The sequence below is a fragment of the Falco cherrug genome, chromosome 6 (assembly GCF_023634085.1).
Source record: "Falco cherrug isolate bFalChe1 chromosome 6, bFalChe1.pri, whole genome shotgun sequence".
Classification (NCBI taxonomy): Eukaryota; Metazoa; Chordata; class Aves; order Falconiformes; family Falconidae; genus Falco; species Falco cherrug.
This window is the reverse complement of record NC_073702.1, coordinates 73,072,681-73,093,352: the sequence shown is the minus strand read 5'-3', so window position 1 is coordinate 73,093,352 and position 20,672 is coordinate 73,072,681. Positions and strand designations below refer to the sequence as shown.

The 20,672-nt window shown below is 57.0% G+C and overlaps 1 protein-coding gene across 2 annotated transcripts in view; it reads right to left on the bottom strand.

The window, feature by feature from the left end:
- The window catches only part of SCARA5 (scavenger receptor class A member 5), a 42,542-nt gene extending 23,380 nt beyond the window's left edge, over nucleotides 1-19,162 (bottom strand). For both annotated transcript variants that reach the window (XM_005443530.3, XM_027811557.2), the window contains exons 1-4: nucleotides 18,892-19,162; nucleotides 17,506-17,627; nucleotides 9,796-9,924; nucleotides 1,483-2,157 (exon numbers count right to left, since the gene is read on the bottom strand). In XM_005443530.3, the coding sequence (XP_005443587.1) occupies nucleotides 1,483-2,157; nucleotides 9,796-9,924; nucleotides 17,506-17,617 (916 nt within the window). In that variant the 5' untranslated portion in view covers nucleotides 17,618-17,627; nucleotides 18,892-19,162. The remainder of the gene's footprint in view (nucleotides 1-1,482; nucleotides 2,158-9,795; nucleotides 9,925-17,505; nucleotides 17,628-18,891) is intronic.
- Between the last annotated feature and the right edge of the window lie 1,510 nt (nucleotides 19,163-20,672).

Here is a 20,672-nt window from a genome sequence, read left to right as displayed (position 1 = left end):
AAGTGGGACAAACAACTGCCCCACAACATCTTGCTCTGCCCCCAAGGGCTTCCATGGGGCTCTTCTGTGTTCCTTCATGGTTTTACACCCTCCCATGGCCAGTTCATTCACCAGTACTATGATCAGGTCATGGCATTTAACAGCCATGAATGTACCCTGCGTGAATTTGTCCAGCTCCTTTGGGACCCGCTTAGGTTTCTACCTCCACAAAGTCCTGCAGCAAGAAGCTCCAGCTGGGTGAAAAGGTGGCATGCAAGAAAGGGCTGAGCCTCTCCTGGGCTTGCTGCCCACCATTTCATCGGGTGCCCCTGTGCTCCTGCCATAATCCATGAAGATGTCCATGACTTTGCTGGCTCCCATCACAGTCCTGTTTGGCTGCTCCTGTTCCTGAAGAGCCTGACCCTTTCCCATCCCCAACATCCCACAAAGCCAAGCTGCTCCCAAGGAGCGTAGCTCCCTCCTCTCCCTCTCCTACTTTAGCCTCTAGAGATCTTTGAAGCAAAAGCTACTTCTCCCTTGGTGCAGCACAGGGGGACCCTCCTCTTGCTGCTCCCCAGTCACATCAGGCAACTGGATTGGGGTCCACCACAGCAGCCATGGGTTTCTCCAGTGCAGGCATCTCCACCTGAGCTGGTCCCCTTGGAGCTGGGCTGTCCTAGGAGACGTCGTGCTGTGGGATGCAGAGAAATGTGTGATCCCACAGCAGCAAGACAGTAAGATATGAAACAGCTGGAAATCCCTGACATCCGAGAGGAAGAAATGTCCAAGCAGATGGTTAACCCTGTCCATACAGCTACGCCCATGAGGTAACCATGTGACAAATGGCTGGACCTTGCAGGTAATTAAGAAGAAGGGAGATGCTTAGCAGACTGAGAAGGAGAATTACCAAGGCAACTATATAAATACCAAAAAAAGGGGATCAGTAAAACTAGAGTCAATGGTCAAGAGTTAGCAAAGAGGTGGGAGATGCCCCAGCCCTGGCAGTGTTCAAGGCCAGGCTGGATGGGGCTCTGAGCAATCTGATCTAGGGGAAGGTGTCCCTGCCCATGGCAGGGGGTTGGATTAGATGGCCTTTGAAGGTCCCTTCCCACCCAAACCATTCTGTGATTTTATGATTCTGTGATTTGGGAGGGGCTGAGTGTGTTAAAGGAGGAGAAGACGGGAAGGGGAAAATGGAGTAAAGAGGATTTTTTTCCCTGACATCTTTGAGGGAACCTTAGGAGCTTTCTTCCTAAAATGGATGGAGGAGCATTTGGAGGGTCCCAGAGTCCAAGGTGATGGAGATATCTGAACACCACAGACACCTAAACAGTGGTGCCTGGTGGATTTGATACACCAAAGAGTACCAATACACCAAAGAGTACCCGAGGCAACCCCACAGGAACCATTCCCACCACCACCCAAAGCACTGAGGACACCCCCTTCCCCACAACAGCTTCATGCACCAGCGAGGGAGCTACTTAAAAGGGACGCTCAGCTTACCCTGTATCACAGAGATGTTCTTCAGCGCAATGGAGTGCTCCCAGTCCTTCAGCCGCAGGTCCTCTGTCACGTTGTTGAGGATGGCCAGCTCATGCTTCAGCTGCTCCTCCATGGCTATGTGGATGAGGCGCATCTGCCGAGCATCTTCAGTGGCATTGCTGATCAGCACCTGCAGATCCTGGATGCGAGTATGGTGGATATTCACGTCGTAGGAGAAGGTCCTATTCATGGTGTCCACAGCCCCACTGATGGTTGTCACCTGGTCACTCAGACTCTCCACCCTGCTGCCCAGGTGGCTCAGGAGGTGGTCGTGGTGCTGCAGCAGCAGCCGGCTGCTGTTGCCTTCCACGGAGAGCTTGTATATCTCCTGCTGAGCCGTGTCGCTCTGCTGTGTCAGGCTGTCCCAGAGGCTGGACACTGCCTTGTCAGTTTGGCTGGCCTGGGTCTGCAGGCTCCAGAGAAGCCCTTCCAGCTTCTGCAGTGACCCCGTCATGAGGAACAAGGAGTCCGAGTGGTTCTGCAGGAGGTCCTGCAGCCTCCAGATGTGATCCAGCATGTCCCCCTTCAGAGGTAGGTGCAGCAGCTTCAGCTGCATGTCCCGAAAGCTCTCGTTGAGGTGGTTGACGTTCCCCATCAGCGCCTTCAGGTCCTCAGGGGAAGTCTGCGGTCTGGAGACTGGAAGGGATGGAGAGGAATGGGGCATGAGCAACCACCCCATGGAGGTGGGACCCTCCTGAGAGGTGCAACCCCACCTCCTCCCAAGGAGTGCTTGGACATCCCCCATTCCTTGGTGCTTGGAGGTGAAAGCCCTACCTCAAATGCCAAAAGGTCCATTGCATCAGCCCCTTTTTGGCCCCACGGTTTTCTCCATGGTTGGAGAAGGAAGTTAGCTGCTCGGGGCTGGAGAAGGAGGCACCTCACTCAGGAAGGACAGCAAATACTCCCAGAAGCTGTGGGCATTGGGTTGGCTCTGGGCTTTTTAGATAGGTCATGATGCATCATGGCTTTGCCTGTCTCGTGTTTGCCTTTGGTCAGAAGACTGGCTGCTAACAGCATCCGCTTTCCTTTCCTAAATACAGACCTTAAAACTGCTTCTTCCCCCACTGAGGCTTTAATTTTAATTTTAGCAAGCAGGTTCCCCTTCTGGCCACTGATCTTGGACCTGAGCTCAGCCCCTTGCTCTATAATGAAGACCATCGAGCTGGCTTGACAGGTCTCCACAGCTCTGGGTGTGGTTTGCTGTCAGCCTCCAAACACTACATCCTGCATCCCAGGGCTGCCAGAGCTCTTCCCAAGGGAGGAAACCCACCCTGGCTGAGGAGTATCCTTCACCCCCTGCCTCTGCATTTCCAGTGGCAGAGAGCTCCCAGCCATCCAGGCACCCACCCCAAACCCCTCCTGGCCTTGCACCACCTCCCAGAGCACCAAAGTTTGGAGAGGGAACCTGGATATCTGGGTAGAACCTTTTGCTCTCAGCAGCTCCTAGCACTGCCCCAGCAACCCCATGCCCAGCAAGCCCAGCAGCACCCAGTATAGCCCAATCCTTGACACCATCACCCCACTGCATACCTTGGTGCATCCCAAAAATGCTCATCCAGGCAGGGGACTAGCATTTCCTCCCTCTGCCTTGCATTGGTGGAGGGTCTCCAATGCAGCCTGGGGTGGGGGACTCAAAGCCAAACCCACACAAATAGTAAGAATTATTAAAAAAAAAAAAAAATCCCCATTGTTCTTTAAGCTGTGGTGGGGCTTCGGCTGGCACAATGCCGTGGGCTGGCGTGGGACCAGCCTGGCAGCTCACCCTCTCATTTCCACACAGGAGAAACCAAGCAAAGGCATTTGGTTTGAATTAAAACTGCAGGAGGAAGGAGAGGGTGAAGGCAGACGTGCACACGCAAAGGCCTCCAGCCCTCCCTGGGCTTGGGGCCACCCGCAGCAGTGGCACTACGTGCCCAGAGGGGACCCTCTGCGCCTGGGGAGGGGCCTCTGGGAGGGCCAGTGGGTGCTGAATGGAGCAGCATCTTCCAGGCACCCAAGGCTTCTTTCCTCTGTTAATTAACCCTTGTTAATTAATCCCACCACTGGCCTGTCCCAGCTTTCCAGGGTACAGTGTGTCACCTCGGAGCAATCCTCCTGGAGCATGGGGACATTGTTTGGTCCCCTCTGCATGTCCCTGCTTGTCACCTACATCACTGCAGGGGGGACGTCTCAACATCACTGTTTATCGCTTGTCCCTTCGTGCCAGGCACCCAGTGGACACCGGCTTTGCCCGCAGTGGGTCACAACAGGCAAAGCAACCAGGCAACATGCCCAAGGCCACCTCGCGAGAGGGAAACGGGCAAGGGGAAGTCCTTGGGGAAAATCACCATGGAGCTGGTGAAGGGGTGGGTGCCACTGCCTTCTGTGTGGGTGACCAAACCTGCTCTGTCAAAGCTTTTCCAGACCCAGCGTGCCCATGATGGATGCAGAGACAACCGTGGCTTTCATGCAACGCCACCAAGGGGAGAAGCAGCCCTGTGTGGCCAGCACAAGGAGGAATGACCCCAACCCCAGGTCCTGTTGTTGGCTGAGGGCTCGGAAACACGGGCGAGCTCCCCTTCTTCACATCTGCAGTTAGCTGCAAAGCCTGCAGCGTTCCCCAAATTCCCACAAATCCCTTTCAATAACCAGTGGAGATCCCCACGGCTCTCCTCTGCCAGCCCCAGCACCACAGCCACCAACCAAGGCTGCTCCAGAGCATCCTGCAGCCAAAACCACACCAGGAAGCTTCCTAGCAGCAACACCTCCAGCCTTGGGCTGCTCCATTCATGCACGTGCCTGCATGCCAGAAGGTCTCCTGCCTCCCAGATCTTCTGCTTCCCACTTTGCACTTTCTGGCATGGTAGGATGGACTAATCCTGCTGCAAGGCAGAGGCACGGACATTGACCCACTCGGCAGGTGAAGCTGCAGGGCAGGGCTACAGGCACAGGGCTGTCAGAGGAGCTATGTGGGCCCATGCCACCCTCCTCTATTTCTGTTCTTTGCATGAAAGCAAGAGCTGGGAGTTGGGGAAGTGTTAGAGTTGCTAGGACCCTGGAGCACACACATAACTGCATGTACACGGCTTGTGCATACACGCACACACTCCCACATGTATGAAGGCATGAGCACAGCACATGCTTATGCTCATGAAAATATGCATGCCTGTGCATAGCACAGGCATACACACATGTATGCACACAGCACACACATGCATCCAGTGCACACATGCAAATGCACACACATGCATGCACCCAGCATAGACACGCTCCCTGCCATGGGGCCTCAAAATAGACCTGGCAGCACAGGGGGTGAGCTGACAGTCCCCAAAGGGCTGCATGAGCAGCTGCTCCCTCTCCACCATTTATTATGGGGACATACCATCTTCCTAGCTGTTGTCCCCAGCAGTAATTCAAGGAGAGAAAGTTTACAAAAACCCCATGGTCCTACCCCAAAATCCCTTCTGCCACTGCTGAACAGGCCAACACCAGCCCCGTGCAAGGTTGTGCCTTGCACATGTGCTGGTGGTCGTGCACATGGGCGTGAAAGGTACTAAAAACCTAATGGGCATCCGATGAAGGCAGCAAAGTAGAGCCCTGGAGAGACAGGGGGTTTCACGCAGGTAAGAACAGCTTGCTGCAGGAAGGTTGAAAAAGTGCAAGGAGAGAAAGCCTTGAGGTTACTAAATATACATATATATGCATACATATATGCACATGGCATGATGCAAACGTGCATGCATGCACCTGCCTTCTCTGCACGTCTGCATTGCAACCTGTGCACACACACCCTGCGCCATGCACACGTGCACTCACACAAACGTTTTCGTACCACAGGGACCGCAGGCAGGAGCCTTGCAGAGGGGACAAGCACACACAAGCACAGCTGTGCATGCACACCCCTGCACTACACACCATTGCTGCTGCCGGGACCTGCACCACGAACAGGCACCTGCACCCTTGCATGCGCCCAAAATCTCTCTCCTCCCGTTTTAGGTTCACATATGGCCAAGGTGATGCTGCAAAGCAGAAATGTACATGCTGGATACAACTGTTTCACCACACTTGGCAATCCAACTTTTGCAGCATGACACAGCTGCAAAAAAACCAAGATGCTGCGTGCAAAGTCTTGCAGGACACCTCCATTTGGTCTCCAAGCTGGAAGCACTGCTGAGGATTTGGACCCAGCTATGAGCCCTGGGGCATTGCCACCAGCTCCTCTGGGTTTTATTTCCACAAGGAAGTCAGGCAGGTGCTCAGTGTGAGGTTCACCTTGCTACTGGATGCACAATGGGCAGCGGGTCTGGGCATCCCAAACCTCCAGCCCAAATAGGAACTCAGCACCCTACGGCCCATTTCTGCATGAGAACATCTCCAGCATTTTGGAAAGGGTGGAAATGAAACTCTGGGCTGAGAAAATGGCTGCAGGAGAAGGTTTTGGGGAAGGATGGGCAGGATAGGGAGCAGGGGATGGCGGGGAGTAGCTAGTACTCAGCTCCAGCATGAGTCTCAGGACTTATTAGCACAGGCACGGGGCCACGCTGCCGGCAGCTTTTGGGCACCTCAGGCTTGCTCTGTGTCCCCAGGGAGACACCAGCTGCAGGCACAGACCCAATTTGGAGCCAGCTCACAGGGAGCAGGAGTTTGCACTGGAGCTGACTAGGGAGTGCTCACGTGATGGCTGGCCACAGGGATGCAGCTGTTGCCTTCATCACCACCGGCATCCTCAGAGCATGAGTTTTGGGGCTACAGCTCTTGAACTAGAGGGTGCTCATTTCCTTGGACACTTCTACCAGGCATCCAGGGGTGTGAAGTGTGGAAATGTGGCCAGCTCTCAATGCAAATATGAGCATGAAGATGGGGTGCAAGTTGGATGCCCATCCATATGCATGGTTCAGATGCCCCCACGAAGGTGCTTGGCTCATTAGCCGTGTCCTAATGAGCCCTGCCTGGCCTCCCACTGCTGCAGAGCTGCTCAGGGCTGGGTGCCTGGGGTGCCTGGGCATGGGGCCAGGTGGGGATTCGGATTCAAACACCAAAGTGCAGGTCCGTGCACGCAGGCGGCTGGGATTTAACCCAGACCTTGCAAAAAAGCCAAGGTTGGAATCCAAACCTTGGGCTAGGTGCCTTTTTAGTGGATGGGGTGTTTGTGTGTGTGTCAGGGATGGGGAGAAAGGGAGTGTGCACCCCCAGGAGACAGAAAACTGCTGCCAGGCTTGCGAGAGAGGATATTAAAAGCAGACTGCGTTGAAACCACCCCGGCTCTGTTGCTGAAAACATCCTGTTTCCGCAGCTCTGAGGTGGTTCATGGTATTTTTGGCAGTTTACTCATTTTCTAACCCCTTTTCACAGAGCACGTAGTGAGTTGCAGGACACCTGCCCAAGCCGGCTTCAAAACTATGCCTAGGGCAGCTGCCTCGCCAAAACCACCAGGTTAACATGCTGGGGACATCAGCACATGTTGGAAGGTTATCTCCAAGGGGGGCTGGTTTCCCTCACAATGCCCACTCCTGCTGGGAAGCACTGTGGCGTGTGGAAGTTTCTTTCATAGACTCACATAGAACCACAGAATTGTTTGGGCTTGAGGAGACCTTAAAGGACATCTAGTCCCACCCCCTGCCACAGGCAGGGACCCCTCCCCCCAGCCCAGGCTGCCCCCAGCCCCGTCCAGCCTGGCCTTGAGCCCTGCCAGGGATGGGGCACCCACAGCTGCTCTGGGCAGCCTGGGCCAGCGCCTCGCCGCCCTCACAGGGAAGAATTTCTTCCTCATCTCTCATTTACATATCCCTTCTTTTAGTTTAAAGCCATCACCCCTCATCTTGTCAAAAAGCCTTGTAAAAGGTCCCCCTCCATGTAAGCTGGAGCATACACACACATTTCTGTGTGCATTTGCACACGTATGCACTTTCCAAGGATGTTTTTGGGAATTTTCCTCCTTTTCCCTGGGGGAAGATTGGAAGCAGTGGAGCAAGCCAGGCAGAGCATCCCTGCTCTGTTGTTGGTCCTGGGGTGAAGGGATGCTGGCAGCCCAGGGTGTGGACCAGGAGCACAGTTTTCCCATCACCCTTGTCCAAACAGTGTGGTGAGAGTTGCTCTTTGGGGAGCAGCTGGAATATCACAGCTGCACATCCCTCTCCAAAGAGCATCAGGCCTGGAATTGAGCTGGACCTCCAGCACTCATATGCCCTGGGTGGGATGGTGTCTGCTCCAGGTGGGACCTGCTCTGAGCGGGGACCTCACCACAGCTGTGGGAGGACAGAGGTGGCATCAAACAGTGATGTCCCTCTAGCATCGCAGGTGGCTCTCCCCAACCCAAGGAGCAGGTGAGAGCAAGTCTACTTCACTAAATGCTGTATCTTTCTGTGCACCTTTCCCTCTGATGGGAGACAAGGGATGCTGGGCAGAAGGTCTCAGCTCTGGTAAGCCGGTGTTTGGTCTCCAGTAGCACAAAGTGGAATTTTCCATGGAAAAACCAAGCCCTCCACCGTTATGGGTGCTCATGAATATCTAGTCCTGGTCCTCCAAGGACCATCAACTCCAACGTCAAGGTTTCAGCCACAGACACCTGAAGCTGAGAACACCTGAAGCTGAGAACCGTCAGAGTTGTCTCCCCAGGCTACATGTGCATCCCAGGTGGATGTGGTCTCCTCGCCCTGTTGCAAGACCAACCTGTGCCTGTCGTTTTCCTTGATGTGATAAGACCACTCCAGGCACCCAGAGTCGGCAGAGCTGGCTCCAGACCTTGTGAGTCAGCTACACCCAAAGCCAGAGGCTTGGCTTAAGGTTCCCAACACACAGAAAGCCATAATGAAAGAGATTATTTTTCTCTGCATTTTCCCTTTCTTTTTCCAAGATTGTGGTCCACAACCTGGGGGGTAAGGTGGTTTTACTGAGGTCTTACTGAAAGCTGAAATCCTGCCAGTCACGGGACTCCAGGAGGTGGGGCTTTGAAGATGCCCGAGATGGTGAGCCTCCAGGTCTCCCCACCGTCAGCCGATGCCATAATGTTATTGTTATTGCTGGAGCTGCTTTTGGGTGAGCAGCTGTAGCTCAGCCCAGGACAAGAGCGCCTGTCCCGAGCTCTTTGCACAATTCATGGCATCCCTCGCTCAGGGTTTCACAGGCCAACAACAACATTAAAACAATGTAATGCAAGAAATAAGGGGGAGAGGCTTCAAAATTCCGGAAAACCTTCTCTGTCCTTTCCCCTTCCCAAGAAAAAACTAAATCCACCCTTTGCAAAAGACACAGGCTGCCTTCACGGTGCTGGCATTAGCACAGCTGGAGTTAAACATGACATCCATCACCCCCCCAGCTGCCTGAAGCAGGCAAGGCACTGGCAAGGCGCAGAAAATCATGCCAAAGGGATGGTGCGGGGGCAGCGCTGCCCTGCCCTGCCCAGGCCTGGAGAGCAGCTAGTGGGGATTTGGGGCTGAAAAGGCAGGGCCCCTTATTCCCTCCCCCTCCATGGATGCTGGGGTTAAAGCTGGGAAGGAGGTGGGTGGGAAGCGAGGAGCTGGTCCTTGGTGGCATTTCTTACCCAAGCCTCCTGTGGCACCCACCCAAGCCCCCCCCCCTCCCCAGCAGAGCCCCACACGGGGGTGGTATGGGTGCAAGGCGGGGGTACTGGGACTGTGGGTTAAACCAGACATCTTCCCAAACTGCTTCCAGCACAAGGGGGAAACCAAGCCTGGCAACGCAGACCACATGGGATCTATATGCAGGGATGAACTGGGGCTGGGAGCAATTACAGGCATTCGCAAGCAGCTTTCTCATCCCTGCGCTCACCAAAAAGCTGGGAAGGGGAGGCAGGAGCCTTGCTGGCACATGTGGGATGTGCTGTGCAAGGATAATGCCCTGTCTGCAAGCTGCTTGGACCTCCGTCACTGATGGAGCCAGGGCTCATCTTTACCCTAAGCAAAATGGGGGAGCTGGTGCAAACCCAGAAGCTTCGACCTAGTGATGGGAATGATTTGAGCCCAAATCACAGGGCTCCTGAGCCTCACCATCACGAGCATACGATGCCTGGACCCTGCAGCAACTCCAGCCTCAAAGCTTAAATCAAAACTGCTCCAGATGGGCAGTATGGAGCTGGCATGGGCTCATGTTGTTGCTCCCAAGGAGCTAAAAGCTGGATCCCATATTTCCCTTCCCTGGACACCCTCCTGAACACCTCTGCAGAGATGTGGTCCCATGTCCATAGCCAGACCCAGCTCCCTCTGAGCTCCTGCACAGGGGAGCATCACCCTAGGGTACCACTGCACCATACAGGGAGGGCCTAGGTTCAACACTTACCTGCGAGAATGAAGACCCCAACGAGGATGAGGAAGACGAGGAGGTAGAGTCCCACCACAGCATACTTCAGTGCTGCCAAGGAGCCAAGCCGTCCGCAGCGTCCTACTGCCTTCATCCTCTGCCCGGGACCTGGGGAACAGGGCAAGGTGTCAGAGAGAGCATCATGCACCCAGTCCACCTGGGCTCCATCTCCCAGTGGGAGAAAATATTGCAAATATAATTTTGGCAATGCCTCATGGGTGTGGGCACAGCTCTGCTTGCCCCAGTGTGGACCCACACAGCCTTCCCTGAGTCGGGACCATGGATGCTGGCACAGGTCCACACTCCCAGGTAAAGGCTCACATGCAGCCGGGACACCACCAGCAATGCTGATGGGGAGGCTGTGCAGCAGATCATCTTGGTGTGCCATCACACGGCATGTACAGGACAACCAGGCAATCGGGCTCAGCCAGCACAGGTTTATGACTCACTCCAATAAAGATACTGAGGTGCTGGAACGTATCCAGGGAAAGGCAGCAGGGCTGGGGCACCAGTCTGATGGGGAGTGACTGGGGGACCTAAGAGTGTTCAGCCTGGAGAGGAGGGGGCTCAGGGGGGACCTGATCGCTCCCTACAGCTGCCTGGGAGGGGGCTGCAGCCAGGGGGGTCGGTCTCTGCTCCCAGGTCACAAGCGACAGGACAAGGGGGAACAGCCTCAGGTTGCACCAGGGCAGGTTTAGGTTGGAGACTGGGAAACATTTCTTCCCCGAAAGGGTGTCCAGCACTGGGACAGGCTGCCCAGGGAGCGGGGGGAGGCACCATCCCTGGGGGTGTTTAAAAGATGCGTAGATGTGGCGCTTGGAGCCATGGGTTAGTGGTGGGCTTGGCAGTGCTGGGTTAACGGTTGGAGTTGATGATCTTAAAGGTCTTTTCCAGCCTAAAAGATTCTGTGACAGGCAGGTCCTGCTTGACGTGCCTGATCTCCTTCGATGACAAGGTGGTTCAGCGTGTGAGGGAAGGCTGTGATGTCTGCCTGGACTTTAGTGAAGCCTTTGGCACATCCCACAGCATCTCCTGGAGAAACCGGCTGCTCATGGCTGGGACGGCTGTACTTTATGTTGGGTTAAAAGCTGGCTGATGGCCGAGCCCAAAGTGCGGTGGGGAATGGGATCACATCCCGCTGGCAGCCAGGCACCAGTGGTGTTCCCCAGGGATCTGTGCTGGGGCCAGCCCTGGTTAATGCCTTTATCAATGATCTGGACGAGGGGATCGAGTGCTCCCTCTGTACCTTTGCAGATGATGCCAAGTTGAATGGGAGCATTGATTGGCTTGAGGGTAGGAAGGCTCTGCAGGGGGATCTAGCCAGGATGGATTGATGATCTTAAAGGTCTTTACCAACCTAAACAATTATATGGTTATATAATGCAGTGGGCAGGGACAGGACTGATCCTGCCCATGCTGGTGCTGTGGGTCTGGGCTGAGGAAAGGCAGCCCAGCTCTGGCATGCACCCGCCTCCCCTCCTGCGCAGGCAGAGATGGTATGCAAAGGGCCCAGCCAGGATCCCAGGTAGGCAAACATCAGCATCACCCACTCTTGCTGAGCCATCACCCCCCCCCTACTCCCACCCATTGTCCCCATTCCCTGCCTTCCCTGCCTGCAGCCCAGGCAGGAGGCAGGCAGCAGTAAGGGAATGGAGGAAGATAGGACAAGGGGTGATGGTTTTAAACTAAAAGAAAGAATATTCAGACTAGATATGAGGCAGAAATTCTTCCCTGTGAGGGCGGCGAGGCGCTGGCCCAGGCTGCCCAGAGCAGCTGTGGGTGCCCCATCCCTGGCAGTGCTCAAGGCCAGGCTGGACGGGGCTGGGGGCAGCCTGGGCTGGGGGGAGGGGTCCTGCCCATGGCGGGGGGGTGGGACTAGATGGTCTTTATGGTCCGTTCCAACCAAACCATTCTATGATTCTGAAATGCCTAGATCTTGACACCCCTGCCAGCTCCTGCTTGTCCAAACCTGTGCTAGCTGCGATCGAGCTCCTCATCAATGCTGCCACAAGCCCTGCACAGCAAGAGATGTGTGCGAAGAAGAGAGGGCTTGGTGAATAAAATAGCCAGGAGGAAAACGAAAGGGAAGACAAGGAAAGGCTCCTGTGCTGTGAACCCAGCAGCAGGGAAAAGGCATCTGCTTGTGGGCTTTGCACGTGTCCAAAGCTTGAGCTCATGTTGAAATCTGGGCCAGGTTGTGGTCTTAGGTGGGAGCCAGAGCCTGATCTGGATACAGCCCCTGCATCTCTCTGTCCCCAGCCTCGAGGCTGCAGTACAGCTTGAGCCTCATGCCTTGGTTCTCTGGGTGACCCCATGCTTCTGGGATGGAGTGCCAGGCATTGGTGTCTGTGTTTTTGTGTTGGACCCTTGCAGAAACACAAGGCTTCTGAAAGCAGCTGAGAACCAGCAACTTCATGCCAGGTCAGTTAGAGCCGCCAGGTTTTGCCCCTTGCCAGATCTGAGATGTCTCTAAGGAGACATCAACAAAAGGTGGAGTCCAAAACTCCTACTCTTTTGACATTTGGGTGTCTCCATCCCATGGCTTTCTGCCCTTTAAGCCCCAAGGCACAGCATAGCACCAATCCAGAGCCTGCATCAACCCGACAGAAAGGGTGAAGCACCACCACCCCAAAGCCAAACCTGCTGGGGAGGAGACCACACTCATCCCTGGCCACGAGCAATGCCCACCTCCAGCCAAGAACATCCCCGACAAGCTTTGGGTCCTCAATCCATCCCACCACCCACCCAGGGGGAAGGAGCTCAGCTCCTTGTGGGACCAACCAGCTCTTGGGGTACCAGAGATGGAGAGGAGGTACAACAGGTTTGGGGGTGCCTCTAGCCTGGCAGAGACCCTTCCCCAACTGATGGTCTGTCTGTCCTGCTGGAGGACAGAGAGGTTTTGCAAAAGCTTCCAGTCAGCAAAGGGTTACACTGGGCGTATTGCTGAACTCAGCCCCATTTTGGGGCTCCAAAATGATAAAGTGCTGAGGTCAGGCTCACTGACACCCAGAGGGGATCCCATGGGGATGTGGGGTGCATGGGGCGCCTCAGCTCAGGTGCGAAAGGCGGGTACCTCTCCTCTGGGACCCCTCCGTCTGCAATTCATTACCCGCATGCGGTTCCCATTTGCTGTCACCAGCCAAACAGATGGAGCCGAGGGTTTCAGAATGAGGAAAGCTGCAATATTTTTTCTGACATTAACACTTATATCAGGTCCTGGGAGACTCCGGGAGGAGCTGGCCCTGGGCCCCGAACCACCCACTCCTCATCACTGCTCTCGGAAGAGCAGGAGGGACCGCAGCTGCGTAAGCAGGGTTTTCACAACAGCCCGCTCCGAGAAGCCCACGGGCGGGCTCCAGCCAGTAACCAAGGGGAAAAGCAAATATTTCTTCCCCCTGCCCATGCCCTGGGGAGCTGGAGCTGTGACCCACCCGGTCAGAAGGTGGAAAGCTGAAAGCAGTCAGGACTTCTCATCCCTCAAGCCCTGGGGGTTCCAGAGCTGCTGTCCTGGGGGTCATGCATGAGGCTGCTGCATGGGTCCTCAGCCCCACGCCAAGCATTTTCCAGCAGCCCAGGAGGGATGTGGGCAGTCCCATCCTCATGATGAAGCTTTCAGGGTTGCCATCGCCCTGTGCAGCTGCAGATGCGACACAGTCCCACAAGCCTTGCTCCAGCAACCTGTCCCATGGGAACGGGGTTCCCTGGAGGGCCAGCTTTGCATCAGAGCCAGTTATGGATGAGCAGCCGTGCTCTGAGAGACCCAGGGCAACTTGCCACAAAAATATAAAGCCAGGAAAATACTTTGCACCCTCCCTGCCATCGCCCCACACCAGGGCAAGGTCATGGCTGGGAATGGTGGCCTCAGTTGTGGAGGTCACCAACTCTTCTCTCCCATCCTTTCAGACATCCCTCCCTCCAGGATCCACCACCCCCTCTGCCATGTCTGCAGTGTGGCAGAGCATGGGGAAAGCCCCGGCGCAGGATCTGCACCTCTCTCTGCTGCAGGAGGGTGGGGTGGGTGCTGGATCTGTAAAGCTGGCAGCAGGAAAGTGGGCAGAGGCAGGAGCAGACAAGCAGCTGGGAACAGGGGGACCCTTGCAGGGGGCTGCCCCAACCATACCCTGGGCTGCAGGCAGAGCAGCGTGGCCAGCAGGTCAATGAGGGGGCTCTGCCCCTCTGCTCCGCTCTGGTGAGACCCCCCTGCAGCGCTGCGTCCTGCTCTGGGGTCCCCAGCACAGGAGAGACACGGAGCTGCTGGAGCGGGGCCAGAGGAGGCCAGGGAGATGCTCAGGGGCTGGAGCAGCTCTGCTGTGGGGACAGGCTGGGAGAGCTGGAGTGGCTCAGCCTGGGGAGGAGAAGGCTGCAGGGAGACCTTAGAGCACCTGCCAGTGCCTAAAGGGGCCGGCAAGAAAGCTGGGGAGGGGCTTTGGGCAAGGGCAGGTGGCGATGGCACACGGGGGGAATGGCTTTACATGAGAGAGGGGAGATGGAGATGAGAGATGAGGAAGAAATTCTTCCCTGTGAGGGCGGCGAGGCGCTGGCCCAGGCTGCCCAGAGCAGCTGTGGGTGCCCCATCCCTGGCAGTGCTCAAGGCCAGGCTGGACGGGGCTGGGGGCAGCCTGGGCTGGGGGGAGGGGTCCCTGCCCGTGGCAGGGGGGTGGGAACTGGATGGTCTTTAAGGTCCCTTCCCACCCAAACCATTCTGTGGTTCTGTGACATCAAGTTCGGGGAATGGCAGCAAGACTGAGTTTTCACCCAGGTGGGAAATCCACCGTCTGGACTCAAAGTTGTCCCCATCCTGGGGGGTGGAGGGCAGGTGAAGACACCCACACTGCAATGCCACATCTCTTGCAATAACCATCACAAGCCACTTGCACTGCGCAAGCATCCAGAGGCAGTTTGTCCAGGGCTAGGTGTTCCCAGCTTGCTCAGAGCCTGGATGTGGGCCAGCCTGGAACCCAGGGCTCTCCATCACATTCTGGGAATGTCTCATGCACCTAAAACCAGGACAACTAGTCCCCCATCACCCTGATCCCATACTTCTGGTGGGGGACAGAAGTACTGGGAAGCTTCCTCAAAACAAGACCAGTCCAGCAGCCCCACAGATTTCACAGAACCATAGAATCATTTAAGTTGGAAAAGACCTTTAAGATCATCAGGTCTAACTGTTAACCCAGCACTGTCAAGTCCACCACTAACCCATGGCCCTGAGTGCCACATCTACACGGTGCCCCCCCCCCCCTCCCTGGGCAGCCTGTCCCAGTGCTGGACACCCTTTTGGGGAAGAAATGTTTCCCAGTCTCCAACCTAAACCTGCCCTGGTGCAGCCTGAGGCCGTTCCCCCTTGTCCTGTCGCTTGTGACCTGGGAGCAGAGACCGACCCCCCTGGCTGCAGCCCCCTCCCAGGCAGCTGTAGGGAGCGATCAGGTCCCCCCCTGAGCCCCCTCCTCTCCAGGCTGACCCCCCAGCCCCCCCATCAGACTGGTGCCCCAGCCCCTGCCCGGCTCTGGACATGCTCCGGCCCCCCAAGCTCTGTCTGGGAGTGAGGGGCCAGAAGGGACCCCAGGGCTCAAAGTGCCAAGTACAGGGGACAATTACTTCCCTGGCCCTGCTGGCCGCACTATCGCTGACACAAGCCAGGACGCCATTGGCCTTCTCAGCCACCTGGGCTCACTGCCGGCTCATATTCAAGCCAACTGTTGACCAAATCCCACCACCTTTTTTGTGGGAGAAGCCCCAGTTCCTATATGATTGTTCTCAGGCACTTAACAAATCAATCACCCTTGCATCTTTGCTGCCACATGGACCTCCATCCCCTACCTCCCCTAAGACAGCAGACCAAAGGACTTCGCTAGCACACTGTCCTTCAAACATGGACATGCTGCCCCCAGGCTTATCTCTAGCCAGCCTGGGTTTATCCCTTTCCCCCTTCAAATCTAGTTTAAAGCTCTTTCCATGAGCCCTGCTAACTCCTGTGCAAAGATCCTTTCCCCGCTTTGAGATGGGTGTACCCCATCTGTTGTCAGCAGGTCTGGTGTCATGTAGACCAACCCATGATCAAAAGACACAAAATTCTGCCAGTGACACCAGGCTCAGAGCCAGGTATAGATCTGCTGGGTCTTCCTGTTTCTTCCCTCATCACTCCCTGCAACTAGAAGGGCAAAGGAGAACACTGCTTGTGCTCCTGATCCCTTGTCCCGTTGTCCCATGGCCCTGAAGTCTCTTGATTGCCCTCAGACTTCTTGTTGCAACTTCGTTCCTGCCCACCTGAAAAAAATGACTCCTGGATAATAACCTTAGGGCCATAGGGTGGGAAGCTTTCTCTTCACATTTTTAATCTGTGCTCCAGGGAAGCAGCAGACTTCCCTAAGAAGGGGGTCCAGTGTGCACACTGGGTTTTCTGTTCCCTTCAGAAGGGAGTCTCGCTCCTGTGGAGACTCCTTCCTATGGAGACTCCTTCCTATGGAAGCAGTTTTGACACAGGGTGTAGGCCAGCTGGACCTCAGTGACACCTCCAGGCTAGAAGAGCCATCATCCTCATCACTGTCCAGTTCCACTGGTACCTATTACGCAAAGGCACCTGGGAAGGTGGGTTGGTCACGGAGACGTGCCTGCTGCGCTGCGGAGGAACTTGTTGCCATTCATCCTATCCCTTAAGTCACCATGTTCAGCCAAGAGGAGAGAGGACAGGGAAACAACCCTGTGCACCGTGCTGGAGCACTCTGCTACTGATCGTGCTGGAGCCACGAGCCTTGGCGAGCCTCTCCAAGGACAACTGCCAGCAAAGAGGACCTCACATCTCTGCTTGACCAGGCACCTCTGCCACCCTGGCCTCTCCCACCCAGGCTGCAAAGGCCTCGGGAAAAATGCATCAGGGCTGTTTGCTTGGGGACCAAGCCTGGATCTGGTGAAACATGGATAGCATTTCATGGGGCAAGAGTGAAGGAAAAGGGCTCAGCAAGTCCACAGTGGAGAGAGAGGCCAGCTAAGACGTGCAGGAGACAGAAGCAGGTCTTGCTGTGTCCTGCTGCATAGCTCTGGTGCCACCAACCCCACTCCAGGGCATCTCTGGGGAAGACCCAATAAAAGAGAGCCACAGGCTTAGAGGATTAAAAAAAAAACAACCAAAACATCAGCCTTCAGCAAGGAAAGGGACTTTCCCTGGAGCACAGCCTTGGTCAGTGTGGCAGAACCAAACAAGAGCCTGGGCACCTCGAGAGGCCCATGGTGCCCTGGGTCTGTCATTCCCCCGTCCAACCAGAAAGGGGGGGGATAGGAGAGGAGGCACAGAAACCACCTTGCACTGGGGTTCCCTGAGTGTTTCTCCCAGTGAAGCTGTGCCAGCAGGAAAGGAGTTTCTCTCCATTCTCTCCATCATCATCATCCATCACACAAATGCATGTGCTCCATTTGGGACATGCACATCTATCACGGTGCTGCTCCCACCAAGGCACCTTCCCCTTCCCAAGGGCAGGGATTGCTCCTCTGCTCTGGTTCCCTGGGACCTGCAGCTGGAGCTGAGCACCCAACTCTGGCCAGGCACCTTTGCCTGTGTGGAGCCAAATTGCTGAGCTTTTTCCTGAGCTGAGCAATCCAAACTCTCTTGTCCCGCCGCAGAATCTCTCCAGGTTTCTACCACCAGGCTCAAAGCTCCCCCCAGACCAAGCTGCATGTGGAGCCCCTACTCACCATCCTCGCAGAGGTTCAGTTTGGAGAGGTTCCTTCCCTCGAAGGGCTCCTCAAAGATGGAGCCATTCTCTCTCTCATTGAAGGTGTGAAGGTACATGGCCTTGTTCTCCATTGTCCTGCCACTGGTGGAGCAGAACAGATATGTGAGATGGTGCTTGGCAGCTTGGTATAGCCTGACATGGCAGGGGCCTGATCCTGGCTAATCCAAGTACCCTGCATGGCTCTGGCCCCATGGGTCAATACAACATGGTGTGGGCTGGGGCTGGTGACATGGACCTCTGCCCTCACTTGGCAAAGCTAACCACCAAGTATCCTGACTTGACCATGGTCCCGTCTGGGCTTGGCAGTGCCCAAAACAAGAGCTAGACCACCCCAGTGAAGGCAGGGAGAAGCTGATGGGCAAGCTCAGCAGGACCACAGGTCCTGCCCATGTCCTTGCAGCTCTGTGAAATGCTCACCACCAACACAGGAGCCCCTCTTTGGCCAAGGGGTCAACCACCCACCTGTGCTTGACCACATGCCCTACAGATGTCCAGCCTTGGTGTCCACTCTGGGTGTGCCCTGGATGTCTGCCCCTCCCCCAGGGCTGGGGAGATGGGGGCCCAGTGTATGCATGCAAGCCTCCCAGGACCTTTTTCAGCTCTAGGGCTTGGGGTAGCCCTTCACCCACACCTCCTCTAGATATCCCAGCACCCTGACCGTGAGCCAAGCCTGTGCTCCCCACAGGCCTGATCCTGCTGTCACTTCTTGAGTTGGGCTGGTCCCAGGGACAGGTCCATGCCCACAGTGAGGACTGTTGGCACTGGGAGGGTTGTGTCTCTGCTGCCACAAACGTTTCATCACAGCACTCAGCCTGGCAGGGGGGAATCAGCCCTCACCTGGACTCTGGTGTGGCAGGAGTCAAAACCACCTGCTAAGTGGGACCTGCTGAGCACTCCCAAACTCATTCCCTGCACTGCTGTGTCTTCCCCAGCCACCCCCCACTGTCAGCATATGGGTGCTGTGCTCCATGGAGACCCCCAGCTTCTGCCACTCCACCGGCAGCTAAAACCAGTCCCGCTGGCAGCAGGCTGGGCAGGGACTGCCCTGGCCGGGAGCAGCATCCCGGGCCCTTGGTCCCGCTCCCGCGGGGGAGACATCACCCGTGTAACCCCGTGGGGAGGGGGTCGCACAGCACCCCGGAGTCGCTCCCTGCTCCTGTATCCCAGGGCCAGGGCGCGGCGGCAGCACCCAGGGGTGGCGGCTCACCACGCAGGGATGCTCAGGGAGACACCAGCGCCTCCACACACACCCCCACGCGTGTAGGGGGACCCATCCCCACACTCACCCCTCTCCCTTCTCCCGGAGCTGCGTGTCCCTCGTTCCTCCCGCCCCGGTGCCACTCACCTCCTGGACGGACCCACGCGGGACCGAGTTTCCCGTGGCTCCCTCGCGCTCAGTCCCCCGGCTGCGCCATGGTGGCCGGGACAGGGAGGCGAGGAGAGCAAGGGGACCCCCCGACCTCACCGCCAGCTCCCCACGGACGCAGAGGGGCGGCCGCCGCTCCCTGCCAGCCTCCCATGGGTGGGGGGTGTCCCCGGGGTGGGCGATGTGCGGGGCCGGCGGGGCGGCTGCGGAGCCGACAGGCTGTGAGCGAAGACCGCTCGGCCGGGAGAGTTTTGTAGGCGGGGAACGGGAGGGGGGCCGGCTCCCCACGCCCCCCCCCCCCCCCTCCGGGGCCGCCCCCGCCGTCCATTCGCCGGCCTCGGGCCGCCCCGGCAGCGGGGAGCCGGGCTAGGGGAGGGGTGGCCGGGGCAGGAGCATCCCCCGGAGTCAGAGCAGGAGCATCCGCCGGGGGGCCGGGCAGGAGCATCCCCTGGGAGGATCTGGCAGGGGGAAGGGGGGCCGGGGCAGGAGCATCCTCCAGGTTCGCTTGGCCTGTGGTCTGGGGATTCCCCCTAGAAGTCCTGCCCCTGGGGCAGGAGGTGGGTGCGTGAGGTGGTCCGTGTCCCAGCTCCAGCGGGTGTCCACACCTTTCGCTCTCCGCTCGCGTGCCCAGCTCAGCCCACAACGGGCAGGAGCAACTGCGGCCCCCGGAGAGGGGAAAGGTGCTTGTCCACCCTGCACCCACGGGGAAACTGAGGCACGGAGGACCAGAGATAAGCTGAGGTGACCCCAGACCCCCAGACCAGCGCTGCTCTCAGCCTCGGTGTGGGCTGTGCAGAGCAGTGCAAGATGCACACACCAGGGTCAGTCTCTGGGATGGGGCAAGGTGGGGAGGAAGCTTAAAGGTGCTGCTGCAAGTCCTTTGCTGCCTGTGGGGTGCTGCCTGCTCCCTGCTGCAGCTTGCAGCTGCCCCAGGCCATTTGGGCCCCTAGCCTGGTCCCCTGGACCCCCTGTCCCCACCCCATCCCTGGTCCTGGAGCAGAGCAAAGCACCCTCCAACATCTCTACAGGGTTGGGGGTGGTGGTGGTTAGCTTGGCCCAGTGGCACAATCAGGAGGGTGACTGCTGTCCCTTTGGGGTGGCTGTGCATGGGTGTACTGCTCCTTGTCTGGGAACACTGCCAGAGCGAGCACTGGGTAGACTGGGATGGTGGGTCACTGCTGGCTGCTGGCTGGCTCACCATCCATAGGGATGATGGGGCCAGGCAGAGGTGTGCCTGGAGAGCTGAGCATGCTGCATCACAGGCTGAGCCACTCGGCCCCGCCAGGTGCCATCAGACAGGCCATGACAACACACCTTTTTGGAAGCCATAAACCTACTGGGACCAAGACCTAGACTTGGAAAAAGGATGACAAGACCTAGGGGGAGAAGGGCAAGCACTCCTTGCCCAGGGGCATCTCCAGCCATGGTGTCATCCTGAGGACACACATTGCCTCTTCCATCAGGAGGAAAGATCTCCAGGGGTGCAGCCAGGTGGCTGCAGGTCTCCTCCTACCGCAGTGCAATGTGAATCCATGGCAGCTGTCTCCCACAGCCACCCCTGACCAAGGCTTCTCCTTGGGACACCTACCAAAGGACACCCTGAAAGTCTGGGACAAGGAAAGACAACGCACTGCAGGTCTGAACAGCTTGGGGTAGGGCTCTGACTGCTGAGCTGCCTTTCCTCTAAGAAAGGCCAAAAACATCATCAAAGCGTGCTCCATCCAGACCTGGCCAAACATCTGCAACGCTTACCCCAGTGA